General features: G+C 55.6%; 3 protein-coding genes and 1 long non-coding RNA gene across 9 annotated transcripts in view; 1 reads left to right on the top strand and 3 right to left on the bottom strand.

The window, feature by feature from the left end:
• Positions 1–188: 188 nt before the first annotated feature.
• On the bottom strand, positions 189–4,964 carry MLKL (mixed lineage kinase domain like pseudokinase). 3 transcript variants are annotated; one of them, XM_015873610.2, is made up of 10 exons: positions 4,398–4,964; positions 3,439–4,001; positions 3,148–3,261; positions 2,810–2,984; positions 2,285–2,382; positions 1,803–1,938; positions 1,602–1,686; positions 1,273–1,424; positions 1,038–1,087; positions 189–710 (listed from the first exon to the last, which is right to left on the bottom strand). In XM_015873610.2, the coding sequence occupies exons 2-10, from the start codon at positions 3,893–3,895 to the stop codon at positions 454–456; spliced, it is 1,524 nt and encodes a 507-aa protein (XP_015729096.1). In that variant the 5' UTR covers positions 3,896–4,001; positions 4,398–4,964; the 3' UTR covers positions 189–453. The 3 variants fall into 3 exon arrangements, with proteins under 3 accessions (XP_015729096.1, XP_032303013.1, XP_032303014.1); XM_032447123.1 differs by having other exon boundaries at positions 193–324; positions 570–710; positions 3,439–4,964; XM_032447122.1 differs by having other exon boundaries at positions 3,439–4,964.
• On the top strand, positions 1,934–26,082 carry LOC116653975. Its single transcript, XR_004308682.1, has 2 exons — positions 1,934–2,033; positions 21,427–26,082. It is a non-coding gene; the product is annotated as an uncharacterized LOC116653975 (long non-coding RNA).
• On the bottom strand, positions 5,064–12,598 carry FA2H (fatty acid 2-hydroxylase). The gene is made up of 7 exons (XM_015873616.2): positions 12,310–12,598; positions 9,514–9,594; positions 8,582–8,724; positions 8,397–8,503; positions 7,142–7,314; positions 6,536–6,788; positions 5,064–5,968 (listed from the first exon to the last, which is right to left on the bottom strand). Exons 1-7 carry the CDS (start codon positions 12,562–12,564, stop codon positions 5,889–5,891), a joined length of 1,092 nt encoding a protein of 363 aa, XP_015729102.1. The 5' UTR covers positions 12,565–12,598; the 3' UTR covers positions 5,064–5,888.
• Positions 14,303–26,082, bottom strand: part of WDR59 (WD repeat domain 59) — a 46,590-nt gene continuing 34,810 nt past the window's right edge. For all 4 annotated transcript variants that reach the window (XM_032447119.1, XM_015873603.2, XM_015873604.2 and 1 more), the window contains 8 exons: positions 23,249–23,382; positions 22,221–22,302; positions 20,332–20,444; positions 19,180–19,327; positions 19,018–19,090; positions 16,825–16,951; positions 16,427–16,569; positions 14,303–15,642 (listed from right to left, as the gene is read on the bottom strand). In XM_032447119.1, the coding sequence (XP_032303010.1) occupies positions 15,407–15,642; positions 16,427–16,569; positions 16,825–16,951; positions 19,018–19,090; positions 19,180–19,327; positions 20,332–20,444; positions 22,221–22,302; positions 23,249–23,382 (1,056 nt within the window). In that variant the 3' untranslated portion in view covers positions 14,303–15,406. The remainder of the gene's footprint in view (positions 15,643–16,426; positions 16,570–16,824; positions 16,952–19,017; positions 19,091–19,179; positions 19,328–20,331; positions 20,445–22,220; positions 22,303–23,248; positions 23,383–26,082) is intronic.

Raw genomic sequence — 26,082 nt, 5'->3', positions numbered from 1 at the left:
CGGAAAGGGCGGGGACCAAGAGACAGGAAGTGCGTTTTGATTGGGGGAGGCGCCGCCGGGACGAAGTAAGCGGGAGCGGGAGGGGATTCAAATCGGGGTTGCTGTGGCAACGGGGCCTAGAGGCCTTTAGGCCTCACCCGCGGGCCTCGAAGGACGCGAAGCAGCCGCTACTCAGAGATCTTCCAGTCTTAGTTAAACAAATAAACATATATTTAAACATATATTTAAGGCAGGGAGGCCAGTCTGGGCGGCCTGCTGAGGCTCTCTGCAGCTAGATGCCCTGATACCTCCTCTTCTCCAGGTCAGCCAGCAGGTCCACGATCTCTGTGGAAGGTAAGGTCAGTGTTAGCCTGAACAGAGCAGAGCAGGCTGTGTGGTGAGGATAAACGCTGTTGTGTGAATGGTCTCTATGAGGAGACAGAAGGAAACCAGCTCTTAGGAGGCCTGGCGGTGTCAGCAGGACAAGGGGGGATCCAAAGAGACAAAACTGGGCAAAATCCGATGGCAAACAAGGCACAGATTCACCACGGAGGTGTCTGACATGTGGGGAATGCCTTCAGGACACTCACGCTCAGCAGACGGGCGCTGGAACGGATCGAAGGCCCGACACTGGTTGATGATTTTCTCCATCTCTTCAGGACAATCTTCCCCGACTGGGTCCTGGAACTGCCGGTCACAGATTTTGTCCCTGATCTCCTGGAGAGAGCAGCCTAAATGGAACACGGACATTAGAAGATATGGAACCCACCAAAGCCATCCCGCAGCCTCCTCCATGGAGGAGCCAGCAGAGGGGCCACGCAAGCTATGTCTGTAATAAACTGCCCCGTCTTTGCTGTGACACCACTAGGCCTCATCGAAACAGGATGCCTTAATGCTTCACTGCATGGGAACAACAAATAGAGACAACCTTTCTTGCATTCTTGTGGTTTAACCATGTGCAGAAGCCGTGAAGATGTCATGCAGACCCAGGTGCTGGGACCCACATGCTATGGGATGCTGAGTTTTTTACACAGGGCCATAGACAACTTCTGTCTCACCTTCAAATGGGATTTTGGAGGTTGCAATCTCCCACAGCACAATCCCAAAGCTGGAAAAAGACAAGCAAGAATTTCTCACTGTTCATCCCGCCACATCGTACACATCTCTAATGGAGAGGGCTGGGGTCTACACCTGATAATAATGTCTGATTAAACCTGGCCTCCATCCACAGCTTGACAGCTTGACATCTGCCCACTGGCATCGCACCCAGGAGGGTCTGTGGGGCAGACATACCTGTATATCTCACAGGACCTCTTGTAGGGGTAATAGACGTCCATCAGGTTCTCAGGGGCAATGTAAGCCAACATATAGACTTGGTTCAAGCTCTTCTTATTGACTTTTCTCTTGATGGAAGACTCTGTTTCACACAGCTCAAATCCTGACAGCTGTTTGAGAAAATTAGATTGAGAAAGGGAGAGGTATTAGAAATGTGAAGCTGGTCACCAGTTCTCAGCTCAACTTCTGTGGCCACATCTCTCCCTTTTCTAACACAGTTAGCAGCTAAATGCAACCTCACCAACCCCTGCTCCTACCTCTAGAGCTTCTCCAGGCACGGTCCTTACCTTCACACAGTAATCCCCAGCCACCAGGAACTTGCTGCTGCAGATGCAGCCGTGCAGTCGGGACTTCTCCTCTGTCTGGTGTAATCTGCAGCCAGCCAGAAACAAGAGCAATGTGTGCTGTGTTGGACCCACCTCCACCTTGGGGTACAGCAATGCGTGCAGATGGCCCCCCAGGTGGCCTGCCACCAACTTGGAACCCACCTGTAAAGGCCCCTTGCAGCTCCCAGGGCCATCCGAATGCGGACTTCCCAGGAGAGATGCCGTTGCTTGGTCAGCACCTCCCGCAGCGTCCCATGCTTGCAGTACTCCATGACGATGGAGAAGCAGGGGATCCCATCTGATGCAGGAATATACACATGCTGAGGGTGCAGCTGGCCCAGGACAGCCACAGCCCAGCTCATGTCAGGAAAGCTCCTGAGCACATCAACCACGGTAAGTCAATGCTGGCTCTGCTGGGTAGAACTGAACTGGACTAGACTGAGTGTCATTGACTTTTTGGGACCTGATGTAATGCTGTAGTACTTTACAGCACAGACCTGCCTCATCTCTGCAGGACCCTCAGCAGAGATGGGGGAAGCAGCCCCTCAAGCATGTCCCCTTGTGTCACCTGAAGCCGCCTGCCACCAGCTAGCACTAGGGACAGGCAGCAAGTAAGAGGAAGCCCAAAATGCCGCACCCCGTACCTTTCTCCTCAATGCAGATCCCATACATGCGCAGGATATTTGGAGACTCAAACTTCTTCAGGGTCTGAATCTCCTTCTCGAAGATGTCTCTCACCTTCCTGCAGAAAGGGACAGCACAGTGAGGAAATGGAGACATAGAAACATCTGAGTTGGAAGGGGCCCTAAAGGCCATCTGCCCCCACTCCCTGCACTGAGCATTGGCACCCACAGCTCCATCAGTGCTCACAGCCCCATTCTCTGACCTTGGCTGTGTGCAGGGATGGGGCACCACCAGCTCTGTGTGCAGCCTGTGCCACTGCCTCACCGCCCTGACTGTAAAGAACTTCTAACTTAGCTCCGGTCTGAAGCTCCCCTCTGTTACTTTGACACCATTTCCCCTTGTCTTGCCAAAACAGACCCCACTAAAGAGTCTGACCCCTTCTTTCTTCCCGCCCCTTTAGATACTGAAAGGTCCCAAGGGCAAGATATGTTGTGCCATTCTCCCAACCCCACTGCCCTGTGCTGCTCCAGCTCAGGACAACTCACACTGTGTCAGTGGTCAGTGGCCTCTTGAAGGTTTTGATGGCAACCGGGTACTTGAGATATTCTCCCTCATAGAGGTCATAGCGCTCGGTGTCCTGCAGGTGTCTGCGGAAGGTGAGCTGGCTCCGCTCGATCTCTGTGATGGCTTCCCTTTTACCAACATTGACCTTCTTCAAGCCTGTTCACATCACGCCAGGAGGAATGAGGCACAGATTAGGTAGGGCTGGGGGAAAGCCAGTGACTCTCTGGCTTAGCAAAGCGCTTTGCAAGAGTGTTTATCCTTCCTAAAAGGGGAAGGGACACAGAGCGCAGGGGCAGAACTTTTTGTGGCACCAACTTACTGTCCATCACACGCACGATTTTGTTCAGCTCTCCTTGCATCCAGTCTACCTTGCTCTCCATGCACTGACTGCCCATCTGGATCTCCCAGTTCTTATCTTCAGGCTCTTTGGTACCTGGGGTAAGACAGACAGGCATGGAGATGGGCTGAGTGAATGTGCAGCACTGGCACTGTCAGTTTTTCTGGTACCTTTGGCTTTCCACAACCATTGCCATTATGTCAAAGCTGGGGTGGGCTGCCAGCTCCCAGCCAACCTCCGGTCTTGGGGAAGGGATGCTAAATGCGCACTTACTTGCGATCACCTGGTCCAGGAAAGCCTTGTCATCCCTGAGATCCTCAGCATCTTGCCTGCGACAGTTCTTTGTCTGGAAGGCCTCCAGCAACGCCTGCTTCTGCTCTGCTTGTAGCAGCAGCGATAGCCCTTGGGCGATGTCCTCCAGGCTCCTGTTCACCCAAACAAACTCCTCTCCGCTGCTGCGGGCACTCAGGAACTTCTGGATCCAGCTGGTCTGGCTGTATTTCGTCACCAGCTTCTGGGCCTCCCCCAGCGCCTGGAGCAGCTTGGTCAGCATTTGCTCTTCATGCTGGGAGATCCACCACGATGGCTGAGCCTGCAGGACCCGCACAGGCTCCAGCAGGATGTGGATGCGCTCCACGAGACGCTGGCACTGGTGCTTGCAGCACTTGACGTGCTCGAACTGGCTGTGGATGGCATGGGCGATGGAAAAGACCTTCTCTATGATGTCCATGCTTTCAGCAAAGGGTTTGGCTGATGGGGACGTGGGACAGAGGCGTCTGCTGGAGGTGGTCGTTGGGCAGTGCTCACAGATACAGTATGGATCCTCTGCACCTTAGCTGTTAAGGAATGGCTTTAACATGGCACACAACACCCCACAGCCCTCACCTCTCCCATGGCTGCTCTGCTTCCTGGCATTTGTGTAGACCAGAGTGGACACGTGTGAACAAAGACACTGGTAGCAGTGGTACCATCACAGGAACAATCACAGAATATCCCAAGATGGGAGGATTGATGGGTCCAACTCCTGGGAGATTTGGGCTTGTTTTACATGGATTAAAGCAGAAGCAGCTCGAGCAGGATGGGTGATCTCCCAGTAGCATCCCCCAGCTGCGCTCCCCAGCATTACCACCCAGCTAATAACAGCTTCCCTGCATTCAGGCAGCCCCAACCTCTTCATGCCATCTCTCCACACAGAGAACCTTTGCTAACTGAAATCAAACAGCACAACTTACCTGGCCCCGTGCTGCTTGCCTCCTCCTCCAGCTGCCTCTGCAGACTGGAGAGGAACTGGGGACACATGGGTTTATAGGGTGCTTTCCTGACAGCGGAAGAAGCGTTGTGCAATGTGGAATCGCCGTCACAGGAAGGACACTCCAGCTGATGGAGGATGGTGCAGAGACACGCAGTGTCCCCCTCTATCCCCTCCATGCAGGATCAGGGTGCTGGAAGGAGGAACTACCCATGGGAAGCTGCCATTCCAACCCCTTTTGCCACGCAGCTTTACAAGGGCGCTGCTTGGTGCCAGCTCCAGAGCATCACAACCCTGCAGGGGGGCTGTGGGCAGGGAGCAGCCCCCAGCCTCAATTCCTGCCTGACCACCGAGCCCTCCTCTCTCTCGGCCGATTCACCGTCAGAGGAAGTGCGTCGCAGGTGAGGAAGGCAATGCCTGGCCCCTACCCGGAGGGCAGGAAACTTTGCAGGTCAATTTTGGGAAGCAGGGGAACACACGTGACACTGACACCCATTGCCCAACTTCGGGGAAGTGGCCTCAGGGCCTTTCCAGCCACAGAGGGCTGGCTGTCACACAGCTGATGGGCAGCTGGAGCTCTGCTTTTCTTAGTGCCACAACCCCAATCCACGCAGGGAGGTGGGAAAGGTGACAGCAAGTGACAGTGACCTCAGGAGCCCCCCCAGAGCCAGGCCCTTGGGGAAAGGTTTTATTTCTCAAAATATACAGTTTATTTACAATTGTCACGTCTACAGTTGTATATAATAGCTTCATTCCATACCTTTTAAATATCTGCGGTAAACATTAGAAATAAAAATAATAATCACAAGATCAGCCAAAAAAAAAACACCACCAAAACAAACAAACAAAAAAAGGCATTTTTTGTTTAGCAATTCCATTCATTGGAGTTGAAGTTTCATGTAGCCAAGGACTACAAACAACTGCGAAGTCAACAAACGTGGCAGGGGGACAGGGAACACTGGTTAGAGACAGGCCAAGCCCAGCCCTGCCAGATGCCTACCTGGCACTGCAGAGCAAGGAAACCCCATTGCATGAGCAGGCAGTGCTGCTTTGGTTTCATTTCCCTTGTTTATTTCGTCTCCCCCCTCGCCCCCTTCCCCAGGTAACCCAAGAGATAGGAGCCCCCGGGCGGGAGTTGGGTGCAGTGCATCGGGCAGCTCAGGGAGGTACACTGAGAGGGCAGGGGTATGGGGTGCAGGAGGGGGGGCTCGAGGCACCTGGCACTTCATCCTTCAGGCACAGAGGTGCCCATTCATCAGTGCCCGCAGTGGGAAGAGCTGGAGCCCCATCTGCCTCCTCTGGTCCCTTCCCCACATCCCTACGCTCCTGGCCCCACTGGTGGCACCTTGAGGATGGAGCAGCTCCATGGGCAGCGGAGAGGGAGAGGAGGGATGGTGCAGACCCTCAGCAGCACAATATTCCCTCTGACAGCCCTGGCAGCGCTGAGCACAGACAGCTGAGTGCTGTGGGGCCATCAGTCCTCTTTCTCAAAGGTCTCTTCAGGGATGAGTGTCCGGAAGGGGTGATCCCAGAAGCGGGTGGTGATGCCAAAGCCTACGAGGGAGGTGAGAGAGCGCTCAGCACATGGCACTGCTGGAAGGCTGGGGACAATGCTAACTGGACTTGTGCAGGAGCCCACCATGTGGCTGGGAAGGACAGAAGCATCACCCAGCTCGGTGATGACACCAAAGCGGGGTGGCCCTCCCACAAGACTGATGGTGTTTCAGGGAGGATGGCTCATCACCCAGCCCCAGAGCAACAAGCAAGGGCGAGGAGGAAGAGCAGAGGGAACGAGAGGAGCCGGTTGGGATGATAGCTTATCTGGACGGGGCACTTTCTCCTAGGAAACCGGGCAAAGGGCAGGTTGAGCAAGGGGAAGGCGTGGGGCAGAGCAAGAGAAGCCCGGGGCCTCACCCTGTGCCCGCCAATGGTGCCGCAAGGAGGGGCTGGGCATGGCGTCCAATTGTCTGATGACAAGATGGGCACGTAGCAGGGCTCCCACAGAGGGGCACTTTGTCTGTCACTGACACCCCCTGCACCACACTAAACCAAATGGAGCGTGCCCAACCTCCATGCCCATTCCCAAGCCAGAAAGGCACACGCACAGGCACATTGCGCTACCTGATTTTTGGTGCTCGAAGTGGTGCTTGACGTGGTATGCCTTCAGCCCGTACAGGTAGGTGCCTTCCTTTGGCGAGCCGTAGTGCAGGTAGTAGTGCATCATGTCGTACACCACGTAGCCACACAGCCCCCCAACGAAGATAGAGAGCCCCAGCACCTCGGGCAGCAGCAGCCGCAGCAAACCATAGAAGAAGGCGATCACCAGCGAGGCCGGCACCGGGGGGAAGACCAGGCGGGAGCTGTCAAAGGGGGACTGGAAGCAGAGAGAGATGGTGGGATGGTGAGCTCCTCACTTACCCCAAAGCCACCCTGAGAGCTGGGAGCATCCATCCCACAGGGCAACGCCATCCCCGTGCCCATGCATGGCAAAGCACACCCCCAGGGTCCCTCCCACCCTGAGATGCGTTGTGAGCAAGGTGGTGGCTCTGGCTTGCAAGCACCATCTCAAAGGGGACAGACGTATCCTCCAGCGAAGCTAGAGGGAGCCCACTGCTTTCCAAGTCCCGCACTCAGGGCTCATGGTTTAACTCCAGCTGCTCCAAGCTCATCCTCCAGCATTAGCAAAGGGCAAGGATACCCGAATGGAGCAGAAGCATTGCAGCTCACCTTGTGGTGCTGCCCGTGCAGCAAGAAATGCAGGGTGATGAGATAGTAGTTACTAGCGGGTGGCTTCATGTGGAAGACAAAGCGATGGATGAGGTACTCTAGCAGGGACCACAGGAACATCCCCAGGAGGAAGATGAAGGGGAAGTAGTATTTGTGCACGGGGATGGAGTACTCTACACAATGAGACATGCAGCAGTCAGCGAGGCTGGTGGGATGCACGTGCTTCTATCCATCGCCATCCTGATGTCAGCCACTGGGTGAAGCTCACCTCTCCCCACACTTCTGTTTGGTTCCCCTTAATTTGTGCTATTTGGTGGAGTAGCTGATGCCAGCTGGGGCTGTAACTATGTCCCTACAGAGCAGCTTTTCCCACCCAAACACGCAGTGCGACCCAACAGACACAGGCAGCGCTTGTGGCAGCAGAACAGAGTCGCTGCTGTGTTGTTGTTTGGCAGAGCACGCAGCTGTCGGGTGCTTTCCCCCCCGCAGCGCATTTTTCCACCACCTCCTCCTTTTGGTGCCAGCAAACCCTGCATCCTCCCGCACAAAATTCCCCCAAACCAAAGCACTGAGACAATGGGGAGGAAAACACCCTCAGGGCAGTGAGGTGCCCAGTGTGCCACACATCACTCTGCATGGGGAGCCAGGAAGCATGTTTGGGAATGCCAAAGAGATGGAAAAAGAATGCGGAGGAACAAAAGGATGGATTTATTCTAGCTGGACGGGAGGCAGGGAACCCAGAACATCAAAACCTGCTCTGATTTTGGGCCGAGCAGCGCAGCTGGCACAGGGTGGCACCCGCAGCAGGGCCAACAACAAAGCTGTCACCCGGCCGCCCGCTGCCCGCTGTGGGGCTGCACACAGTGGTGGATTCAGGGGGGGGGTTCTGGGTGAACAAGCCGTGCTCTGTGCGAGGCCGGTGGTGTGAGAGCCGTGTTTGTTCAGCCATCCCCAGTGTCAGGGCAGTGGGTGGCAGCGTGGAGGGACGCAGCCATTGGTGAGCAGCAGGGCTTCGTTTTGGGTATGGAGGAAGGGAGGCAGCTCGGGGCTGTGTCCTGTTCTGTGCCCTCCACCCTCTGGGGCAGCAGCTCTCCCTATGAACAAACCCACCATCCTTCCCTATGGACAGGCAGGGGAGCAAGGCAAGCTCAGCCAGCACGGGTGGCTTCGTGCAGGGGACATGCTGGGGGCTGCAAGGGTTGGGGGCTGCCCATGCTCATGCAGGTGTGCGCTGAGGGCTGGGGATGGGTGGTACCTGTGGTGAAGGAGGAGAAGAGCCTGGTGTTGCCCTGCGCCAGGGCTGTGTAGCTGACCCAGCTGAGGTAGAGCACCACGGGGGTCCACACCAGGAACACCACGTACCTACAGAGAGAGGGGATCCGTCAGGGGGGCAGACCCACACATCTACAAGTCCACCCCCCCACACCCCAGGATGCTCACCACGCCGTCTTGGAGAGAGCCTCAACAAAATCCGAGTGGAAGAGGCGGATGGGCCGATCCACAGGCTGGTGCACCCACTCGTCGTACTTCTCCCCCAGGTAGCCCACCTGCCACAGCAAGGGCTTCCGCCAGTCCACCAGGTCCTGGGGGCACAGGGCTGTTCGTTAGGTCCCTCAGGGTTCCCATCCCACAGTACCCACAATCTGGGGGGATGCATGGGATCATTAAGGCTGGGAAAGGCCTCAGGTCCCCAAGTCCAACCCACCCCACTATGCCCACTGCCTGCATCCCTCAGTGCCGCATCCCCACGGCTCTGGGACGCCTCCAGGGACGGAGACTTCCCCCCCTTTCTGTGCCACTGCTTGTGGGGTCTGGGTAGGGATGGATGTGGTTACCCAGCGGGGTAACAACCCCAGCATGCATGGGAATGAATACAGATGCCCCACACCAACAGGATGTGAGAGCAAAACGCCATTTTGGGATGCACCCAAAGGAAAGATCCTTTCTTAAAGGCAATCGGTGGCAAAACATTCATAGGGAATGAAGGGTTTCCTGCTGGTCAAATAAAGTCCCTTGGCAAGACAAAGGCTGGTGCTCCCCAAAGAGCACTTGGCACAGCAGCCATGTGGTTCAGTGAGAGGCACCCAAAGGCACCGTGGGACAGGGAGAAACTGTGGGACATGGAGCTCAGCCTGCCCGGCAGGACATCCCTTACAGCTCAGCCAAAAGGGAAAAACAAATCATAAACGAATAGAAATAAAGAAATCAAGGGTGTGAGGTGCAGCTCAGCAGCATGTCCTGCTTTAAGGGCAAAGCTGCTGTCAAAGGAAGGCATCAGCGCCCACATAGGAGCCGCCCAGAGCAGCCGCGCCTGGGCCATAAAGGCACTGCTGCGCCATCTGCGTGGGGCGAAGGGCAGAGCGCGGCCTCACCGTGCCCACGTCCACTGGCTTGCAGCGCGGATCCAGCCGTGGGGCTGCAGCGTCCAAAGGCTTCTCCACCTTGGGGCAGCTCTGCAACAAGAAGGAAGGAAGGTTTGGGGCTGCTGAGGAACCACAAGGTGATCACAGTTTGATAAAGACCGTCAAGATGGTCTTGTCCAGCTGCTCAACTACCACCAACAGCGCCTGCTAATCACGTCCCTATGAACCACATCCACGTGTTTATTGAATGCAGAGGACCCCCAGGGACATGTGCCACGGCTGGAGGGCACCGTGGTGTTTGGGACAGCGAGGTACGGACAGACCACGGGCACAAGGATGTAGAAAAAGGAGGAACCTCCTCCATGTGGCTTCACCCACCAGCACAGACGTGGCGGCGCCTCCATCTCTCTGCACCTCCAGGTGCCAACGCGCCTTTCCCCTGCCTCGTCACCTCAGTTACCCATTAACCAGCCCCAGGTTTTCCCCAGGCGGTTGTGACTCGTGGGGCAGCCCCCACACAGCTCCACGGGGACCCAGCGTCACCTCGGCGGGCAGCCAGGGCTTTATGGGGCACTCGTGATGCTGACGCGGGGACGTCGGTGGGACAAGGTGACACACGGGCCGGGCAACAGAACCGACAGCAAACGGGACGACTCAAGAAACCTAAAGCTGACGGTTGACGCGGCCTCCGAACGGGGGACAGAGGGATCAACCCCCCCCACGTCAGCCGGACGGGAGGCGGCTGCAGGGCTGCGGCCGTGGGCGATGCGGCCGCTGCCTCCGACGCGTCGCAGGAGAACAGGTCCCGCCGGAGCCGTGATGTAAGGCGGGGAAAGTCGCGCCCACGTTGCGCCGCCGCCCTACGCCTCGCCCCGGCCGCGGGCAGCCGCGCTGGGAGGCGAAGGAGCCTGCGGAGCGTCTCCACCGCGCGGATACAGCGACGCTCCCTCGCCCCACGACCCCTGTCGGCCTATGGGGCGCGGGCACGCCGAGCTCAGCCCCACGGTGCCCGCGTCACCATCCCGCCTTCAGCCCGTGAATCACGGGGCGATGAGAAGTAGGTGCGACGCTCCATAAAACGGGGGTAAAATAATCATAAAAATGGGCGCTTTTTATTACAACACCTCCCAGCAGGTGAGCGCCTACGTCCCGGTGAGCTCACACGGCGCCGGGAGATGCGCGGTGACTCACGGCAGCGTCGCGCAGCCCCGCGGAGCTCTGATGAAAGCCCCATTGCTCAAATGGCCGGCAATTACACGAGCCGGTTCCCCCCCAGAGAAGCTGTTAAACCCCGCCGTCTCGCTGAGCTAATTGTCGCTCCTCGCCTTCGACTTCTTTGCGCTCCGTGCGCTGTTCGGCCATGGAAATGGAAATGAAAATGGGGGTGTGGTGATTCAGCCCCGATAGCCGCCCTCCTGCTGGGGCTGCCCCCGGACCCACACGCTCCGTAATTAAGCTGGGCTCGCGTTTAATTAAACTCGCATTCCTATGGGGCAGCGCCTCCTCCAAACCCCCACCGGGGCCGCGTCCGCCCCAACCAGCCCCGAGCATCACCAAGGGCGCAGCCGGTCCCGGCGGGGCCGCTCTCAGCCCGGTGCCACCGCGAGCCGGGACGCGTTATCCCGTGCCAGGCAGCGTGCGATCCCCTCGCTCCGCTGTTATCGCACCGGTATTTGCCTTCGTGCTGCGGCACGGAGCCCGTTTGGCCGGTGCCAGCGCTCGGCCGAACCCGTCGGGCTTGTTGTGGCGGCCGCGTCCCAATAAAGGCGCTGCCATCGCCGGGCTTTGGGGGCTGGAAGAGCCGAGCGCCGATCGGCTCCGTCCGTGCGGGGACAGCGAGCAAACAGCGCCGGGACGCACCGACGGTCAACGACCCCGCGGCACCGGGCGCTCGGTCACCGCACACCGGTACCGCTGCTGCAGCACACAGCCCCGGTCCGAACAGCCCAACACCCGGCCGTGGATCCGGCACCAACCCCCGGATCGCGGCCCGTGGGTCCCAGCCCCGCCACCACCCGCGGACCCCCCCGGAGCCTGGGTGTGCCCCGGACCTTTGCCCCACGCGCGCTGGGTGCTCCGCGCGCACCCTGCCCCGCGTCCCAACCCCTCCAGGCCCCGCACGGCCACGGCCCTGAGCGGCCCACGAAGCTCAGCCCCATCGACAGGAACACGGGGCGCCCCACAGACACCGCGCAGCCCTCGGGGCGCCCTGCAGACACCGCAGGCACCGCGCAGCTCCACCCCATGCTGCCATGGGACCCCACAGTGCTCACTCCAGCTCCGGGGCACCCATCGGCCCCACGCACATCTATCACTCCCCCAGCACACCCTACGGATCCCACACCTCCTCCCCGACTCTGGAGGCACCTACGGACCCCATACCTGCTACACCACCCCCATGACACCCTACAACCCCTATACTGCCAAACCCCGCTCTGGGACACCTTACAGACCCCATACACCCCACCCCACTGCTAGAATGCACTATAGACCCCACACCCACCCCAGCACGCCCCACTGACCCCAGACTTCCCGTGCATTCCCAGCTTTGCCCTATTAAATCCCATACTTCCTACCCAACTTCCATGCTACCCTACAGTCCCTGCAGTGCGCAGCCCAACTCCGGGGCACCCTACAGACCCCACCGCACTGCCCCATCCCCGGGGCATCCCGCACATCCCGCACACCCCACAACCTCCAACGCGCCGTCCTAAATCCCGCTCCCGTCCATCCCCAACTCTTGGGCTCCCATCGGCCCCCACACCGCTCCCCACTCCGTAGCTCCGTCCGATCCCGCACCGCTACCTGCTCGTCCCGCAGCTCTCCCACGTAGTACTGCTCGAGCCAGCGCCGTGCGTTGGCCGAGTGTCGGTGCGGCGGCCCGTCCAGCGCCGCGCTCACGTCGGTGCCGGCGCGGCTCCGCAGCAGCCGCTCCCCGCCGGGATGGAGCCGCACGAAGGCGCTCAGGTCGTACAGGCGGCGGCGGCACCGCACCAGACACTCGCCCCGCGCGCATCGATCCCGCACCTCCGCGGCACTGAAGGAGCGCGGCGCCGCCATGGCCCCCCCGGCCCCGCCGCGCTCTGCCGCCACCTGCGGCCCCGCGCCGCTCATTATGCGGGGAGGACACCCCCACCCCGCCAGCACATTGGATGGGGAGGAAAGGGGGAGGGGATACAGGAGGGTGGCCCCGCCCACCCGGCAGGTGCGGGAATATGGGGATGGGGGATGCGGGATGATGCGGGGATGGGGGCGATGCGGCAGCCCCAAATGAATGGCAGAAATGCGGGACCCCGCGAGCAACGGAGGTGTTGGAATATCATCATCATCATAGTCTCACAGCCTCGTGCGGGTTGGAAGGGACCTTAGAGATCATCGAGTCCAACCCCCGGGATTCGAGCCTCTGTGCTGCATGGTGGCACTTCTACCACTTGCGCCACAGGGGGATTCGAACCCGGGCCTCCAAGAGATGATGCTGATGCTGGGGGACCCCATGGCGACGGGCATCCCTGGGAGCAATGGGGGCTGCAGGTCCTGTTCCGACCCCACAGCAAAACCCCGCGGCTCTTTGCGGGTTTATCTGTCACCGATGTGTCGGCACTGAGCGCACCGAGCCCCCCCAGGAGCGCGGCCAAAGGGGGATAAACAAATCACTGCTCACAGCCGCTCCTTCCCATTATCCCCAACCTCTCCCTACGCACTGCGGCTTCTGTCCCCGTGGGTGTGTGTCTGCCCCATGGGGACACCCCCACCCCGCCCCACAGCCCGGCCGTGGTGCTCCCTGCCCAGGAACGCAGCCCCCATCGCCCTGCAGCACCCCGGGCCCGGCTGCCGAGCGAAGCCTTTAATCAGGGCAGGTTCCAACGCAGCCGTGCCCCCGTGTGACACCTCCCGCCCGGCAGCAGCTCAAGGCCGTCCTCACTTTGGGGTCCCCAAGTCCCGGGGCAGGGCAGGGAGTTCCCACTTGGGGATGGGGGTGGAAGCGGAACCGGACGACCCCCAGCCCTGGGGTGCGGCACCCAGCATCCGTCGTGTCCCCACGGAGACACAGTGGCAGGCAGCACCCCGCAATGCAGGCAGTGCAGACGGACTCCAGCCCCCAGCGTGGCCACGGGCACTTCCGATGCTGGCAGCTCTCAAACTGGTTTTCCTGCCCCTGGATGCAGGAATGTGCCCACGCTGTTTGTGCAGGACGAGGCCCTGCAGCTCTGACGCGATGTTAATGGGGATGTGGCTGCACAGGGAGCAGCCCATGCAGATGTGGCACCATGAGGACGGGGGTCCCTTGGCATCTTTCTGCTCCGGCCGGTGGGAATCAGCCCTTCCTGCCTCCTCCCATCACTGCATTGAGCAAGAGCATTCCCAAGGCAGCACCGCGCTGCTGCGGGGTGTGAGAGCGTGCCGGAAGGAATTCCTCCTCCCTCTGCAGGTTGCACAAACACCGAGAGCTTTTCCACCACACTCCGAAGCATAAGCCGCCCTCCACCTGCGAGGCATTCAGATACTATGGAGATAGCCCGTAATGATGGTAATAACGTGCAAATACCACAGTCTGTCAGCCTGTCATTTTTAAATCACAAGTCTCCCTTCCCTCCCAGCCCAGACGTGCGCTCTCGAGCATGGAAATGAAGGCACGGCAGGGATGGAGGGCTGGCACGTAGGGAGCTGTGGGGTGACCACGGCACTCCCAGGGTGACAGGGAGGGGAAATGGGTGTGGGGAGCGGGACCCCCATCCCAGGGCTGCCTGGAGGATGTACAAGAGCAGCGTAATGACACAGGGAGGGAGAGCTCCATCAGAACACGCTTCAAAAAATAACTTTAATGTTTAAGAGACATCATCTGCTTGTTCCACAGCCTGAGTTATACAGGCACAGCCCCAGAGAGGGGGATCCAACCAGGACATTCTCAAACGGAAGGCACAAACCTGTTGCCTCTGTTACCCCCACCACTTTTCCCCTTGACATCACCCCAAGTTACTCATCAGTTTCCCCACGCACGGAACAAATGCTCTCTGTGTCTTCCCAAGGAAGCCGAGGCTTTCCACATTGCCCCCCGCAGACAAGGGGAGACCTGCAGTCCTCCAAAGCTGCCATGGATCCCAAACAGAAACGTGGCTGCCTCTCCCAGCCCTGGGGATGTGCTGCCAGCAAGGCAGGGACAGGCAAGTTAAAGTGCACTGAATCACCGGGAGCAGAGCGCAGAGACACTCAGTGAACAGCAATAAACTCCTGGAAGAAAGAAACTAATCCTAGTGGCTGCGGTTGCGTGGCTGGGATTTTCACATCAGGTGCTGATACGGAGCAGAGGGAGGAAGCTATTTAGGAAGTAATGCTGAAAAACGTCATTGCACCCCTTGCTTTATGGGATAACCTCAGCAATGTAAACAGCAGTTCACTAATAAGGACCTTGTTGGTTCAGAAAGTGACTTGGAGCACAGCCACTCGTTGAGCTCAGATGACAGTGAGCCTGCAGAGCTCTCTGCTGCCTGCAGATTATTTCTACTTTAAGTGTGTGAGGAAGAATCTGCCCGGCTCACCCCAGGGAGGCACCTGGAAAGACACTACACACACAACTGGGGCAAGCCTGGCTCTGCCACTCGAGCGCTTTCCAAAGGAACCCCGAAGCCTGGCAGACACCAGCCAATATTTACACTCCTCCTGCAGGACAAGCACGAGCTCTGTGGCGTGGCATCCATCGCCAGCAATGGACACAGTGGAGTTTGGTCCAAGTGGTCTGAAAGCAGCCTGGGAAGCACAGGGACACTGGAAGCACTCAAATGTCAGCACACCACCAGAAGTCCCGCACCGGCTCCCTGCACAGCAACTCCAGATGCTGCAGAGTTGAGTCAACGTGGAATTCCATCCCAAGTCCCATTCCTGGCGTGCTCTGGCCTCACGCTGTTCAGAAGGTGCTCTCCAGCAGGCAGTGGCACCCGCAGCCCGTGGGACACACCTCCTGCGTGCGGAACCACTCCATCATGTGGCTGGTGTGGCCACCGTGCCCACACGTCAGGCAGAAGTTGGAGGAGCCCCTCACGGCCACGTGGCAGATGGCGCATTGGAAGGTGAAGCCCTTGCAGATGGTGCACTGGGTGCCCCGCGCCTCGCTGCGGCAGTGGCTGCAGTACACACCAAACTCTGGGGGGAGGGAAGAAATGGAGAGAGATGGTCAGTGCTGCTGGGAACCACAGAATCACGGAGGTTGGGAAAGACCTCTCAGATCCCCAGGTCACACCCCAGCCCCCTCCCACCGTGCCCACTGACCACAACCTCAGTGCCACATCCCCATAGTGCTGTAACACCTCCAGGGATGGGGATTCCCCCCTTCCTTACATGATTACTACATGATCCTTGTGGTCCCTTCCAACCCGGGTCATTCTGTGATTCTGTGATTCCTTGGGCAGTTGTGCCACTGCCTCACTGCTCTTTGGGAGAAGAAATTGTTCCTAACATCCCACCCAAACCTCCCTTGGTGCAACTTGAGACCATCAGCTGCTGCTCACATCAGAGCAGGAGGGATCCTCCTTCACAGTGGGACAACAATCTGTGCTTCACAGACCTCAGTTTGTCTCCAAAAGGGGCCAAGACTTGTCAGCACCGACAGACAGTCAGTGCTGGGACACAGGCTGGCCCACTGATGGCTAAACAGCTGTTGGATGGAACACGTGTCATTTCTAGACTGAGACACTGCAGAGTGGAAGGCTTCCTGCTGCTCTCATCTGCCTCACATCTCTCTAAGTGTAGCCAGGAACAGACAGGAACAGCCTTGTTTTCCCATCATAGCGAGCACAATGGATATGAGCGATATCAATGCCTTGACCGCTCGCTGTGAAGGAGATACCACAATGAAATCACCAACTTTCACTGCACAGGAGTCGTGACCCTGCCTGGACAACCAGAGAGGACCAAGGCAGGCACTCACCAATTCCTTTGTGGGGATCAGGAGGACTGGAGACAAACTTGAGGACCTCAGCTCTCTTCTCTCGCAGACCCCAGCGATAGAGGATTTCACCGTAGCACTTCTTGAAGTCATCAAACTGCTGAGTGTTGGCCGGATCCAGGAGCCTTGAGGAGGAAACAAATGGAGCTGTATCCACCTGATGTGCTCTCAGTGTGGCTGCGGTCCTATTCCTAGTGATGGGAACCAGCTCACATCACTGGAACAACAGATTGCTTCCCATGTGATGCTGAAATGCTACTGAGCATCCACCAGGCTGCCATGTTCTGTCTAACAGGAGGGCCCCAAGCACCAGCAGAGATGTGGCTTCAGAGCTCAGGCTGCCGTACCTGGAACACATCAAGTCATGCTCTACAACCCACCTTTTGTTCTTCTCATGCTGGTCCTTCTCGCGTTCCCGATGGTCGGGATACATCAGGTTGCTGTAGCGGAACTCATCCGGAGAAGACTCACACCATGGAGTGGAGGTCTGCTCCGTGTCCTTGTTTGCTGCAGGCATCAGAAAAGCATTGTGAGCACAGCTCAGAAAGCACAGCCCTCACCAGCACAAGATGCATATAACACTGCCTTCGGAGCTCCCCCAGATGTTGCTCTGGTGCAGAAAACCAATGGCAACCTCTGTGCTCCTGGTGACGGCATGGGGAGGCAGGGATGTGAAATGCAGGAAACCCTTTTGCCTTTCACTTTCTATTAACAAACATTCAGGCAATTCCTTGGGAGCATTAACCCTGGAAGGCCTGGGTTCCTCTTTCCTGGACAGGGAGGATTCCCAACACCAGAGCTGCAGTTACACCAGGGGGCCTCTGTACGCAGTGCCCTGCAGGCAGTGCTGCTAATTGTTACAAGACAACATCAGCTCCTTTAACAGCCATTTCCCCACCATTTCCCATGTCAAAGATAAGATACTGACAGGCTACAGCTTCACTGCCAGCAGGGCTGATGCTGCCCCAAGCCACGCTTCAGCTCTGGAGCCCTTAAGAGTGACTTGTTTTTGACACCTTCAGATTAGCAGGAAATGTCATCAGAGTCACAGCCACTGGGGCCACCAAGAACCCAGCCCTCCCAGCTGCTGCTCTTCCAGGGACAGGAGAAAGCACAGTGTTGCTTTTTTCCCCCTCCAATCCTGTGCAATTATCTGGCTGATGACATTGCAAAGCCAGGCCTGATAACTGCTGAATGACTGCGGCAAGTGGTTGAGGTGCCTGAAGTCTGGAGGAAGGCAAATATCACTCAGAATATCTTCAAAAACAAAGAACAGCAAGAATGGCCTGTGGACCCACACAGCAGTCTGCCTTCTTAGGGACTGCAGTGAGGTTATGGAGCACTTAATCCTGGGAACCATTTCTAGGCATACTAAGGAAAAAATCAACAGCAGTCATCAGCATGGATGGATCAGCCATGTGGAAGTCATGTTTGACCAACCTGATAACCTTCCACAACTAAACAGCTGGCTTTCTAGAGAGCAATGGCCATTGCCTGCTTCCCTTTCACTTCAGTAAGGCTTCTGACCCTGTCTCCCATGTCACCCACATAGAGAAGCTGATGGAACACAAGGTTAATGAGCAGGCAGCGGGGAATTAAAGAACTGGACAAGCAGCTGGGCCCACAAGGTGGTGATCAGTGGAAGGAAGTTTACTTTGAGGCCAGTAAATAGCTTTGTGCCCCAGGGGTCAACACCGGGTCCAGGTCTGTCTAACGTCTTCAATTAATGGTCTGCACAATGTGGCAGAGAGTTCACTAATGACACGAAACTGTGAGGAGTAGATGATACGCCAGAGGGTTGTGCTGCCATTCAGAGGCATCAGCAGGTTGTGGAATTGGGCCAACAGGAACCTCATGAAGTTCTACAGGGAGAAATGCCAAGTCCTGCACCTGGGGAGGAACCACCCCAGGCACTGGAGAGGCTCTGGAGTTCGTTGGAGATGCTCAAAAGCTGCCTGGACACGGTCTTAGGCTGCTCTGTCTGTAGCAACCTCCTCTAATACCCTGTATGAGCAGGAAGGTGGATTGCATGAACCCCAGAGGACCCTCCCAACCCCAAACATCCTCTGAAACGAAAGACACGAGGGCCCTTTCAGTAGCACTGTCTATTGAAGACTCCAGCCTCACTGCACAGAGATAACAGCCTCAAACAGTACAAAGTACCAGCATCACGGAATGCTTTCATCACCAGACAGCAACGAGGCAGCTGCCATGAGCGACTAAAGCCTGGTTGGAAGCAAAATGACACAACCTGGCCTCTCTTCACTTGCTCCAGCAGTGGAAGCACTCAGCCCCAGATCAACCTGTGATCCTTGGCATGTCTAGAGGGTTTGTAGCAGTTTCTGCAAAGCCCAGGAGGCAGCAGGAGCAGGACTGTGGGACCATTGGCATGGTTACCATAAGCCATGCTGACAAAGAGCTGCTTGCCCCCATGGGCCAAGGCACAGAAAGCTTCTCTGGCAGAATACACCGGCAGTCAGTCAGTGCTCCCTGCCCTTCCCATCACATGAGACACTTAAGACCTAGGCCAGAAGGGAGGTGGAATTCTCTATCTACTCCCCAGCTCTCAGTACCTATGCTCCAGCCCCCAGTGCCAAGTCCAGGATCTGACATGCTGGAACAGGAACCAGAGGAAGTAAAGCTGGGCTGTTGAAGGGAAAAGAAGAAATCACGTCATCTACAGGAGATACGTTCAAAGGCAGCTGAGGCAAGAAGGAAAGAAATGGCTGTCATACGTATCGGCTGTGGGAGGCCAGGTTGGAGGCACGCTGAGGAAAAGGACAATAGGAGTTTGGGCATCCCTGTAACCTGGACTGGGCTTCAAACACGCTGCACAGCATGGCCAGGGTCTGCACGTCATGGAGCTGCGAGTAATGAGCCAGCCTAGGAAATGAAAAACACCAAGTATGAGATTGGACATTGTTCAATGGCAAAAGCATTGAGATTCCAAGGCAAATAAATTCAAGACTGCTGTATAAATCAATTCAGGACACATTACTGCCCACAGGAAGCATTCTGCTGTCTTTTCTATTGAGCCTTTCAGGAACCAGGCCCTCTTCCTGGAAACACTGTTGGTCTAACAGGTAGGAGAAGGATGGGGAGGAACCCTGAGAACCCAGCAATGCTCATGGCCTCACTATCCCAGCTCCGTGCAGCTTCAGGATCAAGGCCCACAGAACTCGTGGATATAAAGCTGGAGCCACTAAACTCATCCCCCACTCACACTGCTTGTTTCTTTTTCTTTTAATGAGTCCTTCTGCATGCAATCATCCCGCATCAAGATCACAAGGCAAATCTCCACTGCAGGTCTCCTGGATTGTTATGAAGTTTCTGAAGACCGGGAGCAACAAAAACCTCCCCCTGCTCCCCTTGTGCTGCTGCTGCACAGCAGGAAAGAGCTACGTCAAGCAATTGCATACAATGAGCAACACACAGACTACACAGTTTCAGATGGACAGATTAACAGATAATGTTAATTACTGATCATTCTCCCTTCCGAACAGGTTCACTGGCAGGAGGACTTTTGTGGCTAACACTTGGTTTCGAGACCAGTAAATTAATTCCCACTAATGCTGCGTGGCAACAGTGGGTTTGTAAGTGAATCAAGGAGCTGCACCCACACAAACATCTGGGAGGCGGGGAGCAGAAAATCAGAATCTTCACTCCTAAGTCAGGCGTTGTGGGCACATGGGAAAGCAGAGCCCCAACTGCACCTGAGCTAAAGCTTCATGTCAGCACTGGGACTCCCGGCTGCCTGATGGGAGGCCAAATGCTGCCCCCTACATGCCATAAACACACTTGCATAGAGATGCCATACGATAAAGTCAGGAAAGGCTCTCCCCGCTTCAGCAACCATTCCTGCCCCTCCCCTGCATTCAGAGACTTACAAGGACTCCAGTAATTGCCGTCCAAATGGATGCTGTGCCCATGGTATCTCCAAATCTGGATCAGACTTTGGTCCAAGACAAAGATCAGTGGCTACCATGGCCAGTGACCAGACCTGGCAGACAGGAAGGAAAAGCATCAGAGTTACAATTAGGCACAGGCAGAGTGGCAGGGGACAGGTGTGCACAGATTCACTCGCAGATATATAATAATGGATTGCAATCAAACACAACAGAAATACCAAGAAGGAGCAGTTCCAGCCTCAGTGTGATGAAGTGTATGCAGAGCAAAAAGTGGACGTTGTGTTGTTACATGTGCTTTGGGGTCAGGTTAAATCACAGCTTATTCTTCATAGTTCAACAGGAGAGTTTAAACAGATCTGTCAGCTCATCTAAATTAACAAACCTCAGATGGGCTTCAAATTGATACCAATTTCTTGTGTTCAGAGACATCTGGTGGCAGAAAGTTTAACAGTGAAGCTTTATTCGCATGGAACACATTCTCTGTTGAGCTGCCATTCCTACTCAATGGGTTCCCTCTTTCACGTGCCACCTTTCACCTTCATTTATCTCCCTTTCCTCCAAACACGGCTCCATCCTTTCAGGCTTCATCCCACTGATGGGGCACAACTGAATCAACCCCAGGACTGTTTTTTTCTGCTGCAATTAGAACCTGATATTGCAGGGAATATTTAGCGCACACACACACATAAAAGAGCAGAAAGGGAAAGCGAGCACCAAGCTGGAAAGACACCAGAAAGCAGAGAGGGGATGACAGTAGCTGCAAACACAGAAAAGCTGGGGAGAAAACACAAGTGCTGCAAGTCCCCAGAGGAACAGCCAGGAATGGGAACCCCAGAGCTGCTCATCAGAAACAGCAAAGAGACTGAAATGAGGGCAGGCCTGAGTGTGACAGATCCCAGCAAGGCATCTGGGAAAACGTCCCTTCCTGTAGTGCTGCAGAGCACGTCTCATACGTAACATCTTTAAGGAACAAGGCAAGCTACAATAGTTAGACGGGCAGGGAATAATGAGCAACAAATAGAGATATCAGAAGGATCCTGCTAAACTTATCCTATCCAATCTCTTGTACTCCAGGTAAACCAGTCTGTACAATGAGGCACAGATGGAAATGAGACCTACCTTCTTCCTGTGGGTGTGGCAGAACCTACCATGAAGCCAACAGCCTGATACAACAGCTTGAGGTGGCTGCTGTGATTCAGTGAGCCCATGGCTGCTCCCTGCACAGTGCTAGGGGGAGCCAAATGCTCAGCAGAGGGGCACAGGCTCCTGCAGCAGTGCCAACCTACTCCTGAGTCCTGGCAGATGTTCTGCCTGTTGCTATGGACTAATTGCACGGCAAGGCACAAGCCAAAGGAGTCATCATCCTTCCCCTGCTACCAGCTGAACACAGGTGGATAACCCCATCCCAGGGCTGGATCTCCAGATGCAGACTTTTCTTGGGGAGATCTGGATGTAGTCAGCACACAGCAGCAGAGCAGATTAATGTTGAGCTAATTGCAACAGGAAGCATTGCACAAGACTAACCCATCAATCAACTGCTAACAGTGCTTGGCAACTTTGTGCACAGTTACTTCCTCCGAATGCAGATTGCATTCCTAGCTCTGCCTGCAAGAATTGTCTGAAAAATGTGCTTCACTTTGGCAACACATACAACCCCTGCTTACAGCCCTGTGAGGGGACCTTTCACTGCCAAAACCAAGGGGGTACAGAGCACCTCTGTAGCTGTCTCATACCCTTCAGTTCATCAGCCACTTCAGACACATTGGAACAACTGCTGAGGTCAGCTGGCTGTCTGGGTATCAAGGCAACAGCACAAGGCATTTAAGGGTAGTGCAGCGTGCTGAGAAAGGTCTGATTCCATGTAATACCTGTACAAGATCCCTCCGTCCGACAGCCATGGCTGAGGCAGCATTCTTCTGGCAAGTCTCCTGGATATTATTCACATTCAATCTGAAAAGAAGAAAGACAGATCAGCTCTTGGGCTGGCATGTTACTGAGAAGGCAGGGAGGAATGGTGAGAACGTGGTACTGGTAATAGTAAGTAGCCCAGAACTTGCTGATCACTATGAGCCTACAAGCACAACCAGGATCTCATCGAGCCCCTTGTGTTAGTCAGGAATCACTACCATCCTTCTGGCAACTCTGCTATTCATCTTCCTTAACACACTGCTTATTGCTCCAAACTGGCTTAGTCCTAAGATGCACCACTTCCATGGGGACACTGAATCCAACTTGTGCCAGAACACCACCAAGCCAAGAATTGTTCCTGTCCCTAGGATCCATCAGTGATGTGGTTCTGTTCCCATCCAGCCTCTTGATCTCTTTTACCTGACTGGAATAAATCAGCCTTACCCACAGACAAGCAAGTTCCTGAGCTCTGTAACACACCCCTTGCAGAGTCTCTGAGTGCCCAACAAGGGGCAGGGGGAGCCTGAGGAAACCCAAGTGGGGTTTCCTATTCATCATCAGGTTCTTCAGATGCTTGATGTTTTTTACAAGTGAGATACCCAGAGAAGAAAGATCCATTAAATCTTATCAATAACACAGAGAAGAGAGAAGGAAGACTTTCTCTTCCTCACTATTCCTTAAGAAGGGCAGCCTGCTCCTTCCCTGAATCTGTACCACCAACTTCTCCCTCCTGCTGACAAAAGCCTGAGCCCATGAGGCTCACAGTGATGATATTGGAGCGCCAGTTCACCCTGTATACAGCTACACCATCACAAATCTCTTCCATTGCTTTTCAGATTTCTGGAAGACAAACCTCCTCTCACAGGCAGAATGACACCAGAAAAAGGAAGGCAAGAGAAAAGGAAGAAGGTGCAGCAATATTCAAATATTTGAAGGGTGAAAGCACAGCAGTGCCAACGACAGCTGCTGGGTGCCAGCCTGTACTCACATGTAGAGCTCTCCCAGCAGCTTGTGCACAGGCAGCAAGCAGGAAATATCTTGTATAATAACTTTCCCAGCAGCTTTGATGGGTCGGTTGTTGGCATCCGTCCCCTCCCGTTTGCTTTTCCACCTCCTTGATTTCTGCAGAACAAATGGCAGCGTGTTACTTGGGGGCAGGACACCAGCCTTCGTGGGCCAGGGAACAAAGCACTAAGGGTCAAGGATAATGCAAGCAGCACCCAAACCCGCCTTTCAGAAGGCTCTGTGTCCCCCTGGAAAACATCCATGACATGCCCAGGAGAACAAGCATCTCCATCTGTAGGAAGTGAAAAGCAGGTCAAGGCAACGAGCTCAAGGTTAAACTCACTCAAAAAGTATTTTGTGAGTTCCCCTGTGAAAGCCAATAAGAGAACAAATCAGCATTGGGATGGGATGCCAATCGGACCCAGAAAGGTTTAGCAGGATATGGCTCAAAATTAGTGCTCTCATTAGAGGTCTGGTGTGGGAAGCCTTGCACACAGAGCACCACTGGCTTCAGCTCAGCACAGAGACAAGCAGGAGCCAGCTTCTGTTTGCCCTTGACTTCAGAGAGGGCCAGCAGCTCCAGACTCTCCTCTGGTCTCCTCTGAGAACACCTCTCCTGCTTTATCAAGAGCTTCGAACAAATGGCAGATGATAAAGCAGGGCCCACGTTTTCCTAGCAAGGATCCTCAGCTACCATGCTCACAGCTGGCTCAGGGCAAACAGCTGGGGGAAATAGGAAGGAGAGGAATCAACACAAGGGAAAAAACCAGGGAGCCAAAACCCCAAATACTCCCCATAACAGCTGCATCTTTGTGCCAAGCTGCGTAACGCTGCCTCGGATACACGACAGCCTGTGGAGTATTGGGCAGCTCCTTGCTGCAGGAGGGCTGAGGACGTGCAGCACAGGGAAGTAAAGGTTGTACAGGACCTCTAGGAGGGAAGCGCTGGCTGCTATGAGCAGCAGCGGATGCTTTGCAGTGCTGTGAGCTCCCTCACTGACATGCTCCAATCAGTGTTCCAATGTCACACTGAGCTGCAGAGGCTCTGAGTGCACCCAGAGCTAACAGTCCCTCTGTCCTGCTGTACAGGCAGAGCTCACCCAGGCACATCAGTGCTCCTTAAGAATAGACTGGGCTACGGGAAGGGCAGGACCAGGACCTTCTTCACTGCCTGTGCTCCCATAGGGCAGGTGGCTGAGGCCCAGAGGCTCGAGCACAGGCTTGGCAGTGAGTGAAGGAGGTAATTCAGACTTGAAGGAAGTGAAGGTGGACATTCCTGACCTTGTGACAGATCCTCACCAGCTCTCCTGGCCTTCCACTGCTCCCCAGAGTAAAGAGGAGCAAGCACATTCTGCCCAACATACAGAGGTACCAAATGGAAACAGGGCTATCAGCATTCGGTGCTTTGGGAATTGGACAGCCAGGGCTAATTCTGCTCCCAGCTACAGCCCTGCAAGCTCTAATCCAACCAATCTGCTTTCAGTTTTTACCTCATCTATTGCTCAAATTGAGAGCTACGCAGCAGAAGGTGGCTACAGGATGGGAGACCATCCTCTCCTCAATACATCAGTCAAGGTCCTGCCTGGACCAGCTCTGACTCCCACCATTGGGCACAGTTCTACTCCTGATAACACCTAAAAACATCGCTACCCTTTCTGTGCTGAAAGACATGGACTGTAAAATAACAGTGTTCTCAAATCACTGTGGTGCCTGTCCCTGCTTCCTCATCTGCAGGACGAGGTGCAGCAAGTTGCTGCTGATGCTGCCAAAACCAACAGTGGAGCAAAACTTGGGAGCCCCAGAGCAAAGATGTGCCACTAGGGCAGGACTGCAGGCAGTACTTATCAAAAGAGTCCCCTGTGCCAAACCTGAATGCAGACTTACAGGCACAGAGCCACACTCTGCAGGTCCAGAGCTCGGCAGGAATGTCAGGGAGCAGCTTCCCACCTCCTGAGCATCTGCAAGGCAGCTGAACCCAGCACTCACAGCTGATGGAGCGTTCCCCCTCTGCTGTCACTGAGAACAGCCCAACCTGCTCCTGCCCCCTGCACGAGCCAGCTGAAGAAGCCTCCCACCAGGTACTGCAAAGCCCAGAAACATGGACGACACACACCACTTCCCACAGGCAACCCAGTCACTGTTTTGTTTTTGAGCATGACAACAAATGAGGATGAGTATGGAAAAGAGATGCCACAAATGGCTTCCACTGCTTGCTGTTAGCGTAGCACCAGACAAATGAAGACACTAAATGCATCAGAGCCCCACGAAAGCCTGAACTCACAAAGTCCTCCTGCTTTTTCCCTCCTAGCTCTGCCAGGTTTCTGGCCGAGAGGGCAGCCCTAATCCTCTCCTGGTGCAGCTCCAGCATTGGCCTGTGAGCGCACACCCTGCCTGCACCGCTGCTTCCTGCCCTTTGAACTGTGATAAAAGAAAACCATAAATTTAAGGGTACAGCCAGTTTTACGTGTCATGCTTTTTCAAAATTCAGGTAAGCCTCTGCAGCAAGGGGTTCAAAGGTGAGGAGAGCTCTGGCTCAGGGATCTGTCTGGCCAAGGTCCACCACAGGGTTCCTCTCTTCCTTCTATTCCAAGCCTGCTCCAGTGAGGATCTTCCATTGTGGTGTTAGTCAAGGCTCACAGGCATCAGGGTGGAACAGGAGACATGTCTCTTCCCGGGGGCTGGAGCACAGATGACAGAGGGGAACAGGGAACACAACGGTTGGAGCAGAAGCAAATCAGCATGCACACACCAAGCTAACTAGGGGCAAAGACACAGGCCTTCTGCACTTCCCCAGCACTATCTGCAACCTAGAGTCCAG

Source organism: Coturnix japonica, chromosome 11 (genome assembly GCF_001577835.2).
Source record: "Coturnix japonica isolate 7356 chromosome 11, Coturnix japonica 2.1, whole genome shotgun sequence".
Classification (NCBI taxonomy): Eukaryota; Metazoa; Chordata; class Aves; order Galliformes; family Phasianidae; genus Coturnix; species Coturnix japonica.
Note: the sequence above shows the minus strand (reverse complement) of the source record. Positions and strands in the feature narration are given on the sequence as shown.

What these genes read in the sequence shown, in the direction of transcription:
- MLKL (XM_032447122.1), bottom strand. Translation starts at nt 3,895, where the DNA reads ATGGACATCATAGAGAAGGTCTTTTCCATCGCCCATGCCATCCACAGC. An exon ending in GATCTGCATTGAGGAGAAAG is followed by an intron (nt 1,939 to 2,284) that starts GTACGGGGTGCG and finishes TTCCTGCATCAG; the next exon opens with ATGGGATCCCCTGCTTCTCC. An exon ending in AGGTCCTGTGAGATATACAG is followed by an intron (nt 1,088 to 1,272) that starts GTATGTCTGCCC and finishes GTCTTTTTCCAG; the next exon opens with CTTTGGGATTGTGCTGTGGG.
- FA2H (XM_015873616.2), bottom strand. Translation starts at nt 12,564, where the DNA reads ATGGCGGCGCCGCGCTCCTTCAGTGCCGCGGAGGTGCGGGATCGATGC. An exon ending in GAGAGCTGCGGGACGAGCAG is followed by an intron (nt 9,595 to 12,309) that starts GTAGCGGTGCGG and finishes TTCTTGTTGCAG; the next exon opens with AGCTGCCCCAAGGTGGAGAA. An exon ending in CTTCGAGCACCAAAAATCAG is followed by an intron (nt 5,969 to 6,535) that starts GTAGCGCAATGT and finishes CCTCCCTCGTAG; the next exon opens with GCTTTGGCATCACCACCCGC.